This window comes from Salvelinus alpinus, chromosome 2 (genome assembly GCF_045679555.1).
Source record: "Salvelinus alpinus chromosome 2, SLU_Salpinus.1, whole genome shotgun sequence".
NCBI classification, from domain to species: domain Eukaryota; kingdom Metazoa; phylum Chordata; class Actinopteri; order Salmoniformes; family Salmonidae; genus Salvelinus; species Salvelinus alpinus.
In genome coordinates, this window is record NC_092087.1 from 76,348,947 (window position 1) to 76,364,956 (window position 16,010).

The following is a 16,010-nucleotide window of genomic DNA, read 5'->3' on the forward strand; positions in this document are numbered from 1 at the left end:
TCCATAGCCGCAGGCAGAACAGTTGAAACTGGAGCAGCAGCACGGCCAGGTGGACTGGGGACAGCAAGGAGTCATCATGCCAGGTAGTCCTGAGGCATGGTCCTAGGGCTCAGGTCCTCCGAGAGAGAGAAAGAAAGAGAGAAAGAGAGAATTAGAGAGAGCATACTTAAATTCACACAGGACACTGGATAAGACAGGAGAAGTACTCCAGATATAACAGACTGACCCTAGCCCCCCGACACATAAACTACTGCTGCATAAATACTGGAGGCTGAGACAGGAGGGGTCAGGAGACACTGTGGCCCCATCCGATGATATCCCCGGACAGGGCCAAACAGGCAGGATATAACCCCACCCACTTTGCCAAAGCACAGCCCCCACACCACTAGAGGGATATCTTCAACCACCAACTTACCATCCTGAGACAAGGCCGAGTATAGCCCACAAAGATCTCCGCCACGGCACAACCCAAGGGGGTGCGCCAACCCAGTCGGGAAGATCACATCAGTGACTCAACCCACTCAAGTGACGCACCCCTCCTAGGGACGGCATGGAAGAGCACCAGTAAGCCAGTGACTCAGCCCCTGTAATAGGCAGAGAATCCCAGTAGAGAGAGGGGAACCGGCCAGGCAGAGACAGCAAGGGCGGTTCGTTGCTCCAGAGCCTTTCCGTTCACCTTCACACTCCTGGGCCAGACTACACTCAATCATATGACCTACTGAAGAGATGAGTCTTCAGTAAAGACTTAAAGGTTGAGACCGAGTCTGCGTCTCTCACATGGGTAGGCAGACCATTCCATAAACATTTAGCTCTATAGGAGAAAGCCCTGCCTCCAGCTGTTTGCTTAGAAATTCTAGGGACAATCAGGAGGCCTGCGTTTTGTGACCGTAGCATACGTGTAGGTATGTACGGCAGGACCAAATCGGAAGGATAGGTAGGAGCAAGCCCATGTAATGCTTTGTAGGTTAGCAGTAAAACCTTGAAATCAGCCCTTGCCTTAACAGGAAGCCAGTGTAGGGAGGCTAGCACTGGAGTAATATGATCAAATTTGTTGGTTCTAGTTAGGATTCTAGCAGGCGTATTTAGCACTAACTGAAGTTTATTTAGTGCTTTATCCGGGTAGCCGGAAAGTAGAGCATTGCAGTAGTCTAACCTAGAAGTAACAAAAGCATGGATAAATTTTTCGGCATAATTTTTGGACAGAAAGTGTCTGATTTTTGCAATGTTACGTAGATGGAAAAAAGCTGTCCTTGAAACAGTCTTGATATGTTCGTCAAAAGAGAGATCAGAGTCCAGAGTAACGCCGAGGTCCTTCACAGTTTTATTTGAGACAACTGTACAACCATCAAGATTAATTGTCAGATTCAACAGAAGATCTCTTTGTTTCTTGGGACCTAGAACAAGCATCTCTGTTTTGTCCAAGTTTAAAAGTAGAAAGTTTGCAGCCATCCACTTCCTTATGTCTGAAACACAGGCTTCTAGCGAGGGCAATTTTGGGGCTTCACCATGTTTCATTGAAATGTACAGCTGTGTGTCATCCACATAGCAGTGAAATTTAACATTATGTTTTCGAATGACATCCCCAAGAGGTAAAATATATAGTGAAAACAATAGTGGTCCTAAAACGGAACCTTGAGGAACACCAACATTTACAGTTGATTTGTCAGAGGACAAACCATTCACAGAGACAAACTGATATCTTTCTGACAGATAAGATCTAAACCAGGCCAGAACTTGTCCGTGTAGACCAATTTGGGTTTCCAATCTCCCCAAAAGAATGTGGTGATTGATGGTATCCAAAGCAGCACTAAGGTCTAGGAGCACGAGGACAGATGCAGAGCCTCGGTCTGACGCCATTAAAAGGTAATTTACCACCTTCACAAGTGCAGTCTCAGTGCTATGATGGGGGTCTAAATCCAGACTGAAGCATTTCGTATACATTGTTTGTCTTCAGGAAGGCAGTGAGTTGCTGCGCAACTTTTTCAAAACAAATTGAGAGGAATGGAAGATTCGATATAGGCCGATAGTTTTTGATATTTTCTGGGTCAAGGTTTGGCTTTTTCAAGAGAGGCTTTATTACTGCCACTTTTAGTGAGTTTGGTACACATCCGGTGGATAGAGAGCCGTTTATTATGTTCAACATAGGAGAGCCAAGCACAGGAAGCAGCTCTTTCAGTAGTTTAGTAGGAATAGGTTCCAGTATGCAGCTTGAAGGTTTAGAGGCCATGATTATTTTCATCATTGTGTCAAGAGATATAGTACTAAAACACTTTAAGTGTCTCTCTTGATCCTAGGTCCTGGCAGAGTTGTGCAGACTCAGGACAACTGAGCTTTGGAGGAATATGCAGATTTAAAGAGGAGTCCGTAATTTGCTTTCTAATGATCATGATCTTTTCCTCAAAGAAGTTCATGAATTTATTACTGCTGAAGTGAAAGCCATCCTCTCTTGGGGAATGCTGCTTTTTAGTTAGCTTTGCGACAGTATCAAAAATAAATTTCGGATTGTTCTTATTGTCCTCAATTAAGTTGGAAAAATAGGATGATCGAGCAGCAGTGAGTGCTCTTCGATACTGCACGGTACTGTCTTTCCAAGCTAGTCGGAAGACTTCCAGTTTGGTGTGGCGCCATTTCCGTTCCAATTTTCTGGAAGCTTGCTTCAGAGCTCGGGTATTTTCTGTATACCAGGGAGCTAGTTTCTTATGACAAATGTTTTTAGTTTTTAGGGGTGCGACTGCATCTAGGGAATTGCGCAAGGTTAAATTGAGTTCCTCAGTTAGGTGGTTAAGTAATTTTTGTCCTCTGACGTCCTTGGGTAGGCAGAGGGAGTCTGGAAGGGAATCAAGGAATCTTTGGGTTGTCTGAGAATTTATAGCACGACTTTTGATGCTCCTTGGTTGGGGTCTGAGCAGATTATTTGTTGCGATTGCAAACGTAATAAAATGGTGGTCCGATAGTCCAGGATTATGAGGAAAAACATTAAGATCCACAACATTTATTCCATTGGACAAAACTAGGTCCAGAGTATAACTGTGACAGTGAGTAGGTCCAGAGACATGTTGGACAAAACCCACTGAGTCGATGATGGCTCCGAAAGCCTTTTGGAGTGGGTCTGTGGACTTTTCCATGTGAATATTAAAATCACCAAAAATTTGAATATTATCTGCTATGACTACAAGGTCCGATAGGAATTCAGGGAACTCAGTTAGGAACGCTGTATATGGCCCAGGAGGCCTGTAAACAGTAGCTATAAAAAGTGATTGAGTAGGCTGCATAGATTTCATGACTAGAAGCTCAAAAGACGAAAACATCATATTTTTTTTTGTAAATTGAAATTTGCTATCGTAAATGTTAGCAACACCTCTTGCCTTTGCGGGATGCACAGGGGATATGGTCACTAGTGTAACCAGGGGGTGAGGCCTCATTTAACACAGTAAATTCATCAGGCTTAAGCCATGTTTCAGTCAGGCCAATCACATCAAGAGTCCCAGAAAGAGGGACAATTATCTACAAATTCTATCTTTTGGGAGGGGCAGAAAACAGTTTTCAACCAGCGATTGAGTTGTGAGACTCTGCTGTAGAGCTCATGACTCCCCCTAACTAGGAGGGGGCCAGAGACAATTACTCAATGCCGACACATCTTTCTAGACGATTTACACGCTGAAGCTATGTTGCGCTTGGTGACCTCTGACTGTTTCATCCTAACATCGTTGGTGCCGACGTGGATAACAATATCTCTATATTCTCTACACTCGCCAGTTTTAGCCTTAGCCAGCACAATCTTCAGATTAGCCTTAACGTCGGTAGCCCTGCCCCCTGGTAAACAGTGTATGATCGCTGGATGATTCGTTTTAAGTCTAATACTGCGGGTAATGGAGTCGCCAATGACTAGGGTTTTCAATTTGTCAGAGCTAATGGTGGGAAGCTTCGGCGTCTCAGACCCCGTAACGGGAGGAGTAGAGACCAGAGAAGGCTCGGCCTCAGACTCCGACCCGTTGCTTAATGGGGAAAACCGGTTGAAAGTTTCTGTCGGCTGAATGAGCGACACCGGTTGAGCATTCCTACAGCATTTCCCTCCAGAAGCCATGAGAAAGTTGTCCGGCTGCGGGGACCGTGCGAGGGGATTTATACTAACGTTACTATCTGTACTTACTGGTGTCACAGACGCTGTTTCATCCTTTCCTACACTGAAATTACCCTTGCCTAACGACTGCGTCTGAAGCTGGGCTTGCAGCACAGCTATCCTCGCCGCAAGGCGATCGTTCTCCTGTATATTATGAGTACAGCGACTGCAATTAGAAGGCATCATGTTAATGTTACTACTTAGCTTCGGCTGTTGGAGGTCCTGACGAACCATGTCCAGATAAAACGTCCGGAGTGAAAAAGTGGAATGGGGGGAAAAAAGTTGAGTGAGGATTTCTTTTTTTTAGATAAACGGTAATTAAAAAGTAAAAACCGTAAAGTTGTCAGGTAGAAAAGTAAGGTTGGCAACAAAACGCACAGCAACACGTAAACAAGTCTGCAAGTTGTGACCGGAAATGACGAAAAACACTGAAGCCTATCATGGCTAGCGGGAAGGTTGCTGGCTTTTTCTGTGGCTAAACCAACTAGGCTTGCAATTTAACAATTGTATTCGTTTTTACAGATGGCATACAAGTTTGTTATTAAGGCACATGAAAGTTTACATGTTCCAGAAGGCCTTTCTTCAACAACAAAAAAACGCATTTTGAAAAATAAAAAAAATATTATGTTCAAATGGCTGTCCTGTAAAGTAGTGACCCGCGACATACGCCTAGTTTCCTGAAAAGGGTCACATTTGGGTGTCGCTTGTATAACAGTGGAACAGTGGAGGTTGAGGTTGAATTGACTGGCGTAGGATCTGTCCAAGTGGGAGGATGTAGATTATGAAAAAGAGGGGGCCTAGCTTGGAGCCCAGAGGCACACCCTGTGTGACTTTAGTGAGATATATGTGTCCGGTTGGTGAAACATGATTGAAACCAGGAGAAAATGGAAAAGAATGTTCTATTGGAAATGTAGCTATGCTATCATTCAAGATGATCATGTAGATATCCACATCTGCCAGTTCAACTGATGCCGAGGGATGCTATTTAATATACTGTAATATCATATAACCTGATATCATGTAACTGTATTATCCTCCCGCAGGTGACCCGTCAGCAGTACCAGAACGCCCTGATGGCGTCGCGCATGGATAAGACGCCCCAGTCGATGGACAGTGAGTTCACCAAGATCGAATTGACTCTGACCACTGAGCTCCACGATGGTGGAGGGGGAGGCGTGCTGGAGACGCCAGCTATGGCCCACCACGAGACAGCCAGCCTGCTCAACCTCAACACACAGCCCCAGAACTGTCTGGCCCACAGGGTCAACCACACTGCGCACAATGAGGGACCCATCTAGCCCACACTGGGGTGGTGGGGACAGAGGGAGAGGAGGGAGGAGGGGTCTGGGGACAGGGGGAGAGGGTAAGAGGAGTGAGGAGGGACGGTGTTAGTACCCTCTGGGCCAGGGCCTGGGCCTAATCCTCCAACATCCAAGGACCTCTAACCCCTACCCACCACCCCCTTATGGCTGGAAGACCCTGGAGGAATTGAGGGGAAGGACCTCTAACCCCTACCCACCACCCCCTTATGGCTGGAAGACCCTGGAGGAATTGAGGGGAAGGACCTCTAACCCCTACCCACCACCCCCTTATGGCTGGAAGACCCTGGAGGAATTGACGGGAAGGACCTCTAACTCCTACCTACCACCCCCTTATGGATGGAAGACCCTGGAGGAATTGAGGGGAAGGGGGCTACGGAGATGTGTATACTGAGCCCCAGCCTGAACCTCTACTCTCTACCCTCCACCACCCCTGGCCGATTCCACAGCCTGGAACAGAATACCCTTTGAGGTAGTGGGGAAGGGGGCTAAAGGGATAGCACTCTGGGCCCTCACCCACATCACACACCTCTAGAAGACCCTGTTAGGGTGGGCTTGGACCGTTCTCGGCCAATCCATCCGCTTAAATACCCGGTAACCTGGTATTCCAGTAGCTCGGAAAGATGGACAACAGTGTGCATGCCCCCCCCCCCCCCCCCCCATTCCCCTGACCACACACAAACACTTACACATAAGTACACACACTTTCCGGTCTTTTCTTGTTCAGGGATTGGCAGTGGACTGTAGTACTACTTTAGTACTACTGTAGTACTACTAGTACTACTAGTACTACTACAACGAAGGACTCAAATGCATGCAGACAAAATGGTTAGTCAAAGACTGTACCAAATACCGCTTTGAAGGAAACCATGGAACCATGAACCAAGAATGTTTTTGTGCATTTATTTATTATATATATATATATATATATATATATATATATATATATATATATATATATATATATATATATATATATATATATATATATATATATATATATATGTGTATATATGTATGTGTGGAGAATATATGACATATACCGGCGCACAAACATGCATGGGCATGTAGATGTTTGTGTGTGTATATATGTGATATTGAAATACATGCTACATATATTTATATATATATACTCATACAGTACCAGCCAAAAGTTTGGACACACCTACTCATTCAAGTGTTTATCTTTATTTTTACTATTTTATCAAATATATTTGGATTTGTTTAACACTTTTTTGGTTACTACATGATTCCATATGTGTTATTTCATAGTTTTGATGTCTTCACTATTATTCTACAATGTAGAAAATAGTAAAAATAAAGAAAAACCCTTGAACGAGTAGGTGTGTCCAAACTTTTGACTGGTACAGTACATCCATGTATATGAGTAGGTGAGGGTCTTTTAAAGATATCTATATTACAGATCTTGTTATTTTTACTATTCTTCTCAATCAGGCTAATGGTACAGTATCTTTTCACCTTTATAAAATCACACTATTGCCTTTAAAAAAATCATATTAAATATTTTAACAAAGTGCAATGGGAAAAAAACAGTATATTTAAGAGATGATTATGAATTTTAAAAATCACTTTATTGTAAATTGAGACAGATATATTTGTATGTTTGGCTGCACAGTATGTATGTGTATATTTTGGTTCAAAGATGCTGAGTTGCAACCGTCCACAAGCAAAACCCGTCCCTAAGCCAGTTTTTTTCCCTATTATGGCCGATGTACGATCAGAAGACCTTTGACCTCATTATATTGCTGTTTGATATGGAGGTTATCCAGACTTAAGTTAACAGACTTAAAACAGACTTAATAGAATCCAGACGAGTCTTACGACTGTGGTTTAGGGGTTGGGGCCGGGATGTATTGACATTGAAAAGTGCTAACTTGGCACTTATGAATGCATGTGGAAATGTGTCTTTTATTATTAATAATCAAACGTGATCATTGGCCAGTATTAATGACCTCATCTAACATGTTGAGCATCATGAACTTCACAAAAGCAACCTCGACATTAAACTATTGTCCATGAATGACCCTTCTTGTATGGCACGGCACTCTCCTTTCCACTGTGTGTGTTGTGTGGCATGTTAAAGTATGTTCAGTCGCCTTCAGCTCATGTTGAGCTTAGAGTGTAAGCTTTATTCAATCAAACTCTTTAACTGGGTTTTGGGGTTAAAGGCAGACTATGCATTATTACATACACTGAGTGTACAAAACATTAGGAACACCTTCCAGTCATTTTGAGTGGCACCTTCCCTTTTGCCCTCAGAACCGCCTCAATTCGCCGGGGCACGGACTCTACAATGTGTCGAAAGCTTTCCACAGGGAATGCTGGCCCATGTTGACTCCAATGCTTCCCACAGTTGTGTCAAGTTGCCTGGATGTCCTTTGGGTGGTGGACCATTCTTGATACACACGAGAAACTGTTGAGTGTGAAAAACCCAGCAGCGTTGCAGTTCTTGACACAAACCGGTACGCCTGGCACCTACTACCATACCCCGTTCGAAGACACTTAATCTTTTGAGTTGCCCATTCATCCTCTGAATGGCACTCATGCACAATCAAAGTCTCAATTGTCTAAAGGCTTAAAAATCCTTCTTTAACCTGTCTCCTCCCCTTCATCTACACGATTGAAGTGGATTTAACAAGTGACATCAATAAGGAATCATAGCTTTCACCTCGATTCACCTGGTCATTCTATGTCATGGAAAGAGCAGGTGTTCTTAATGTTTTGTCCACTCTGTGTATAGCATACACAGTGTGGCAACTTCCTGCTTAAATAAATTGACACCAACAAAACTGAAATTGACTATTGCATTGTGGGAGGGTGCAACTTCGAAAGAGCCAATAGTGGGGAGCCTTGGCAAATTCAAATGTTGTTGTTGTTGTTGTCAGTAAGCAGGATGTCGCCCCGCTGTGAATTATGTCATTTTTTGGAGTGTACCTTTGAGAATAAGGTAACATTCTTCTTGCAATGTGAGGATGTAATGAAAAACAATGTTTACTGTGTGAAACAAAAATAATAATGCCTCAGACATGCTCTCTTTCAGTGCAAGAAGAATATTTTTCCCCAACAATGCCCCAATCATCTGGTTAGCGAGTTTAATCCAATATTGTCGGCTTGAAATGAAACCTTTATTTGATTTAACCTTTTTTTAACTAGGCAAGTCGGTTAAGAACAAATTCTTATTTACAATGAAAGCCTACAGCGGAACAGTGCCTTGTTCAGGGGCAGCACGACAGTTTTTTTTACCTTGTCAGCTCGGGGATTCGATCCAGCAACCTTTCAGTTACTGGCCCAACGCTCTAACCACTACCTGTCACCCCAAGCTTGTTGATGTTTTACACCCTTTAACTTGGTCACTTGGTCACTGTTGGAGATGAACAGAAATGGTTGTGTTTTAAGGCTCACGTTCACACCAACTTAAAACACTTTAAAGTGAAAACATTGCCAAATGAACACGTAAGTGCTTCTTTTCACATGCTAGTTTTTCATCTTTGTGGTCTAATAATAATTCATTGAATGACCATGTGCCACTGAAGCTAAAAACCTTAACATTAAAATGCTTACTATTATTATTATAATTATTTATTGTAAGAGGAAAACATTCCCTTTGCTGGTTACTATAGATGCTAGTTCTTTGAATTGTGATGACTTGAATCATAGCAATGCATAGTTTGGGGGGAATTGAGGAAAATATGAAATCTCACCATTGATGTACTGTGTTGAATGTATGCAATTACAGTATTAGAAATACTAATGTGTTTTATGTATATTAGCCACACATATGTTGTATATTTCTTATCACAATTCTCCTATCAGCCTGTAAACAAATTATTCTCTGTTTTTCTTTGTGATGGATCATTCCGTATTTTGTTATCATTTGTCTCTTGGGAAATATGTATGAAGAACCAAGCCAGGGTTGGGTGTATGTACAAGACGTATGCCTTCTGTTGAGTAGATTAACTCTTAAGTGCAAACTTATTTCTAGGGTAATGTAATGTTGAGGTTACTTTTTCTTTGTATCAGTTTGTATATAAATGGTTTTATATGAATCAAAGCTGAACTTAAAGTAGAAGTCCAAAAATAACTCTCCTATCCTAAATCTCTGTAGACGCGGCATCTTAACGTTGACGCAGTTTCATTGCAGAATGTAGCTCCAAATAGTATGGGAGTGCAATTGCAACGTTTGACCACTGGTGGTCGCCATTTCTCTTCGTGTCACAGTATTCCCAAATTACTGTGAGCATAAACAACTTCTAAAAAAACACATGGGTTGGCAACCTTCCCACATACACCAAGGGGCTTCCATTTCAAAATGACCAGACTATGGAAGAGATTAATAACACTGACCAGATATTGTTGTTTTTGTTGTTTTACTTGTAAGTGTTCCTATGCATCAGGTGAACTCTGCTCTGCAAGGACAATCATTCCAGAGATAAGCGATGATGATGATGATATAATACGATTGTATTTATACTTTACCATCTATACTTTGATCACTGCTGTATCTAATACACTTATATGAAAAAAAGAGGTATCTCCTTCAAAATAAAAGTCCTTCATATGCAGATGAGGGTTTTTCACATGTTCATGTCAGAATGTTGAAAATAACATATATGACTATCCAACGTAGTCTTGTGTTGGTTTTCTGAGCCTTGTTGTGACCTATATCTTGACCCATGTGGTCTTTACCCCTGCTTCCTGAACATTCACAGGAAAAGAAACACCTGAAAAAAGAGATCCCTCTCTCTTTCTATTGCTCTCTCTCTTTTCCCCCCCTTTCTCTGAGGACTTTCTCCGCTCTAAAAATAAGACACACATCACCAATGAACGACTACAGTATTTGTCAAGACACTTTTAGATCTGTTGAAAAATACTTCACTTGCTACTCTCCATTCTATCATTATCTGAGTCACTCGGACCATGTCTATCCTCATGCTGCTATGTATATGTGCCTGTCCACATGTTTGATACTCAACACGACAAAAGCATTCCCATATTCTGCTCTGGTTGGTGTTGGTGGTACAATAAAAAGTGAATTATTAACAGAAAGAGTATTAGTGATGGAATATGTTATTTTTCCCCTCAACACAAGGTGCTCAGATTAAAGAGAGGCAGTTCAGAACATTGTATGGAGGCAATTTCAAGGACAGAATGATCTATTGCAAAGATGATTTACCCTTCTGTTAAAATTACATTTTCAGTAGCTGGTTTGTCTTGTTTAATCTTCCTGACAAGTATTTAAGGCTGGAAAAACGTAACTGTTTCAAAAAAATACTCATAAAAATGCCTTAAAAAAAAAGGTAATCCCATGTCTGTTTCAAATATTTCCATGTTTTAATGTACCTGCTATTCTTGATTTGTGTTAAAACCATTGCTGCATTATAAGCAAAAGTTGCTGAGCAAAAAATGTAGCTGATGCTGCTGCAAATATTACCCTTTGACCTTGCATGTTAGCGTACAAGGATCTGCCAAACGCATTGACGGGCTGTGGACATTTAACCCTTGGATCAAAGCATTAGGAGATCTACATTTATTTGTGTACCTATTCATTACTTTTTCCACTATACTGTATACATTTCCCGTTGTGTAGCCTAAATCCATCTGTTAACTGTAACCACACAATGTTTGCGTTGTAATACGTCTCAATGTACTCACAGTATGTAATAGAAATGCCATCAGTTTTAAAATCTTATTACAGTGTAACACGAATGGGGATTGGTGCTTGCTCAGAGAAAATCCTACTTTTAGCTGGATTTGGGATTACTGCATATTATATTTTGTGTAGTTAAATAGAATTGTAAAAAAATATGGGACGTTTATATCTTCCAACTTTGACAGGACTTCTATTCTTGAATCATGTTTTGAGTCGCCTTTTGGACACCCAAATGTCAACCCTTTTAAACTGTGAGGGGGAGGGAAAATGACAAATGTAATGCCCCCATTTGCTTGATGTTTTGTCAACAGTGGGATGGGAGAATTCTAGGCAAGTGCCCTGAAGTTCAGTGGATATAAAAAGCTATGCAAGCAATATATTTTCATTCACAATTAATTGTAGAACATTTACTTTAACACATTACTGGATATATTGAGTCATTTTTGTATGCAAGAATGTTTATGTATGATTATATGCAAGTATAATTCTTACATTCAAATACTTGTTTTACTTAAAATTTGAAAACTATAGTTTTGCAAGAAGAAACAGGAGACAGTACACACACCCAGTGACTTATTATGGAAAATTAGCTTTTATTGTACATATAAATGTAATTTCCCCAATGTACACATTATATAATAATTCTGGAAACAAAACGCTCTGAGGAACATCCAAGAAAATGCACGAAACAAAAAATAAGTGAATGCGTTATAGTTGTCACGCTCGGTCTGCAATTGTTGAAATTTTGTATAAAATGGACAAATTGTATAAATGGATCGTGGCATTAACCTGTTGGCCAGGTTTAGCTAGCTCAGACACTCACTGAAGCCGTTATAGTAAAAAAGGTGTCTGAAACCAGAAAAATGACAAAAAAACTAAAAAGATGTATAAAGAATTTAAGGAACATTTCTTCCACAACATGTAAATGTAAAAGCTTATAATACTATATACAACGTTGTAAACTAAGAATCTGAAAACACTGGTTAGAAAAAACAAATACAAACAGCAAAACCAAGGTGTTGTTGTTGAAAAAGGTGCCATTTCTGATGCAAGGTAAATACATGCTCTTCAACATCGCCTAGTTTTCAGCATATCGGTCTGCAAGGCTATTATTATTAAGTGTACAATTGTTACTACACAGACGACCTTGTAGAACTTGTGGCCAGAGCTTTTTCTCACAGACGGACAGGTTTTCTTTTCTTCCACATATCAGTTGTAGCCCTAACCTGGTTCTAGCCATATAGTTAAAACAACTTTGACGTAAGCCATTTGCTTGCATTGGCCAGCCTTTTAGTAACTTAGTTTACATGTATAATGCACTGTACTGCGCCATTGCATAGAAATAATGTCTTGTAAAGTGTTTTGACAGAAAAGGACTTCAAATTTTCCTCCCAACGACCAGGCTTTATTATGAATTCGTCAGTAATGAGACCAAAAAACAACAACTAACCAACCAGGTGAAGAATACAGCTGCCCTGGTGTTTTTGTAGTATTTCCAGTTAAATCAATACTTAAAAAGATATACTTTTTTTTCAGAGAGTAATAAAATATTTAACCACTATATAGTTCCTCTAAAACAGATTCTACTCTTACTAAAATTGTTACAAAGATCCCCAGTTGAACCCACATTCCACTTTTTACTACTTGCCTCGGCAAACAACACCAGGTTACAAACAGAGACCCGCTATTGGTCTTCCCGTCATCAGCCCAAATCAACAGGCCAATCGAAACCTCTAGCTACACAACTACATGCCTTAGAAATAAAGTGATACGCATGTTTTACATAGCACACACATATGATATTGCAGATAACCTATAACAATCAAAAAAACGTCCCTCTTCCAGGGCAGTTGTCCTGCCCTCCGTACTGCATACCATCTGGGTCATGTTCATTAGGACACTCAACTGAAAATGTTAAGAATTTCCTTTGCTAAACAGGAAAGTTTAATATTAAGCAATTCGGTAACATTTTCCAGTCACATTTCTTTGAAGTATCTCAACGTTTCAGTGGAATTGTGGGCCTAATCAACGATTGCAATTTCCATTTTGAAATTAAAAAGGTTTGCTCGTGTTTGGAGACAGCAAACGCAACCCTGTTGGGAAATATCAGGTGCTTCTTTGCATCATTCAGTGTTTCTTACCCCTAAGTGATCTAACAAACTCCAGAATACTGTAGCTACAGTCCTTTATACATCGTTCATACTACATCTTCCTGCTAGGGGGAGTCTACAAGCTATTCCCACCAGTCAGGAGGGCACACTCTTGTCCTTTTCCCAGGCCCAACCGAACCTCTCTGGGGCAGTCAGACACAAACGCCCTCTCGCCGAGGCGTTGGTTCCTTGTCTGGTGCCCGTGCAAGGCCTACACAATGCCACAGCACCCAGGCTGACCTGAATTTACTTTTTGCATATCAAGGCCTACTGTAGATTAGACCTGGGTTCAAATACTATTCAAAATCAGTTCATATACTTTATTGGGGCTTGACTGAGCTTGCCTGGAGCAATGGAACCAGAAAAATGTTCACAAAAGTTCAACTCTGCTCACCTGGCACTACAAGCAGGCTCAAGTATTTGAAACATTTTAAATAGTATTTGAACCCAGGTCTGTTCCTATAACATACTGTACTCTCCATGTTAACTGCAAAGAATTACTAGGAAACACCAGACCATATTATCACACATGGAATACGAGGGTTTGGTTAGGTAGGGGTGAATGACAGTTCTAACTAAAGCGGTTCTATGCAATAAAAAATAAAACTGTTACAATTTAATATTCAAGAGAACACCTAACGAACAACTCCAAGCTTAGTAAAAAAAAAGGTAAAACTACTACTGCATGTTAGTTGCACATAGTGTAACAATGTTGCAGGTTTCCATATCTCATATCATCCTACAGGAGAACAAAAAAAATGTAATAGTATTTTGCATGATGAATGTCTTGCTTTTTACAGTATCGTGTATGAGAACAGTAATACTGGGTCACAGCCTCTCAATAGCATTAGGCCTATGTGACCGTCCACAGTTGCCATAGAACACATCTGTACAGAGGCAGCATAATCGTTACCCTGTACGCACGGTTGCCTAGAAACAACATTTCATGCATTTCAAAACGTCAGTTGAAATTAACCACACAGAATCACAGATGACATTATGTGCACCATACTTTAAAATAGACAGCACGCTTCATGTCATATCGAGCTAATATTGACAATTAGTTACCCAGAATCAGACTTGTGCTTTGTGTAACCCAAAACATACACCACACTGTTCTTTAGTACAATTATGGATGCCTTGGTTACAGTCGCTCAGGACGACGCAAACTCGACTTTTGATTGGCCAAGGCCGAACACACACACACACACACACACACACATACAAGCTTATGCAGGGACACGACGGGAGGAATTATACTGCAAAAAAAAGACCAAAATAACAAACAGCGAGAAATACATTTTTGGACCATGTTTTTGGATTGCCATGTTGCTCGATACGTGTGTTCTTTCAACGCCAGTACAGCAGGGCTAGAACACTTTCATTTCAAAAGGATAACAGCAAAACAGTATATAGAGTTTATATACAGTACTGCACATACTGTTTGGCAAAGGCTATTCCGTCTTAGTGCTTCACATTGAAACTACAGTATGGTGCCTGCATTATGGTGTACTATGTAAACACACACAGGGAATTCTTCTCTATGACCAGACACTGTGTAAGGTCAGTACAGAGAAAAGTAGTGTTCGTAATATTTGCTTCTTGTGTGTATTCGTGTATATTTGTCTGCTACAACATCCTATGCCGTAAAAACTGTTTAAGCTTCATCAACTTAAAAATTAAAATGAAAATAAATAAAAAAATGGGCCAACTTCAAGTCAACCTTTTCCCATTTCATCATAAAAATCCATAGAAAAAACAAACATTGAAAACGTAAAACTTGAAAAGGGGTGGGCACCGAGCAGCAACTGTTACTATAGTAACATACAGTTGACTGATCTGATTAATAAAACCTTCATATCCTGATACATCTCTAGTATAAAAAGTAGCGTAATTTCTCTCTATATATAAATCTCCTATAGATACACTACAATGGCCATATCCCCTCCCCCCTCATTCCAATGTATCCTACATGGACTCTTACTGTGGACTATAGAGTACATTATCATTTATATCTTCCTAGAAGTATTTATACTCTAAAACCCCCTCAGGGAAACATCAGGAAGGAATCAAGACGGCTTTTCACTCCTCTCTCTCTTCCTCCTCCTAGGAAGGAATCAAGCCTGGTTCGGGTCACGCCATCACACCTCCTCCATCTACTCTTCCTCCTCCTCATCGTCGTCTTCATCGTGGCAGTGGGTGATCTCCTGGGGGGTCTGGGGGAACATGTTGGGGGGTTTGATCTCACTGATGGACCGGGTCAGCTGGCTGTGGTTCCTGTTGCTACAGCACTCCGGGTCCTTGCTGTCAGTGCAGTGGCGGTTGCGCGTGGCCAGGGGGGACTCGGTGTCCGTGTCGATGTGCGCGTGCTCCACCGTTGACTCGTGGGGCATCTGGGAGGGGAGAGAGAGAGACAGAAACAGACAGAGAGCGTGAGAGAAGGTGAGGAGAGAGGCTACTACCAAAGTCAACTCAGAGCACTTCCAGTTGGCTAACAGCTAGTACACAGTTTCAGCTCACCAATACGTAATATCATAATATTATTACCATGCGTTGAACTTGTTATACAGAAAAGTGATTACTGTGTGTATGTGGTGTGCACGTCTCAGATAATATGTCTGGTAAAGACATTTGTATTTAAATGAGAAGATAACTCATACATACCAACTAATGCAAATGTCACTCTGCCTGTCAGTGTTTCAGCTAGATGTGCACCAGACTATGTAAGTTAATAAGAGCCAAGTACTGTA

At 41.2% G+C, this 16,010-nt stretch overlaps 2 protein-coding genes across 3 annotated transcripts in view; one reads left to right on the forward strand and one right to left on the reverse strand.

Annotated features, from left to right (window-relative positions):
- The window catches only part of LOC139567768 (metal transporter CNNM2-like), a 185,463-nt gene extending 180,000 nt beyond the window's left edge, over positions 1 to 5,463 (forward strand). For both annotated transcript variants that reach the window (XM_071389254.1, XM_071389253.1), the window contains exon 8: positions 5,164 to 5,463. In XM_071389254.1, coding sequence (XP_071245355.1) covers positions 5,164 to 5,418 — 255 coding nt within the window. In that variant the 3' untranslated portion in view covers positions 5,419 to 5,463. The remainder of the gene's footprint in view (positions 1 to 5,163) is intronic.
- Positions 5,464 to 11,679: 6,216 nt separating this feature from the next.
- LOC139567770 (cytosolic purine 5'-nucleotidase-like) overlaps positions 11,680 to 16,010 on the reverse strand; it is a 29,147-nt gene continuing 24,816 nt past the window's right edge. Inside the window, exon 18 of the mRNA XM_071389255.1 lies at positions 11,680 to 15,653. Coding sequence (XP_071245356.1) covers positions 15,417 to 15,653 — 237 coding nt within the window. The 3' untranslated portion in view covers positions 11,680 to 15,416. The remainder of the gene's footprint in view (positions 15,654 to 16,010) is intronic.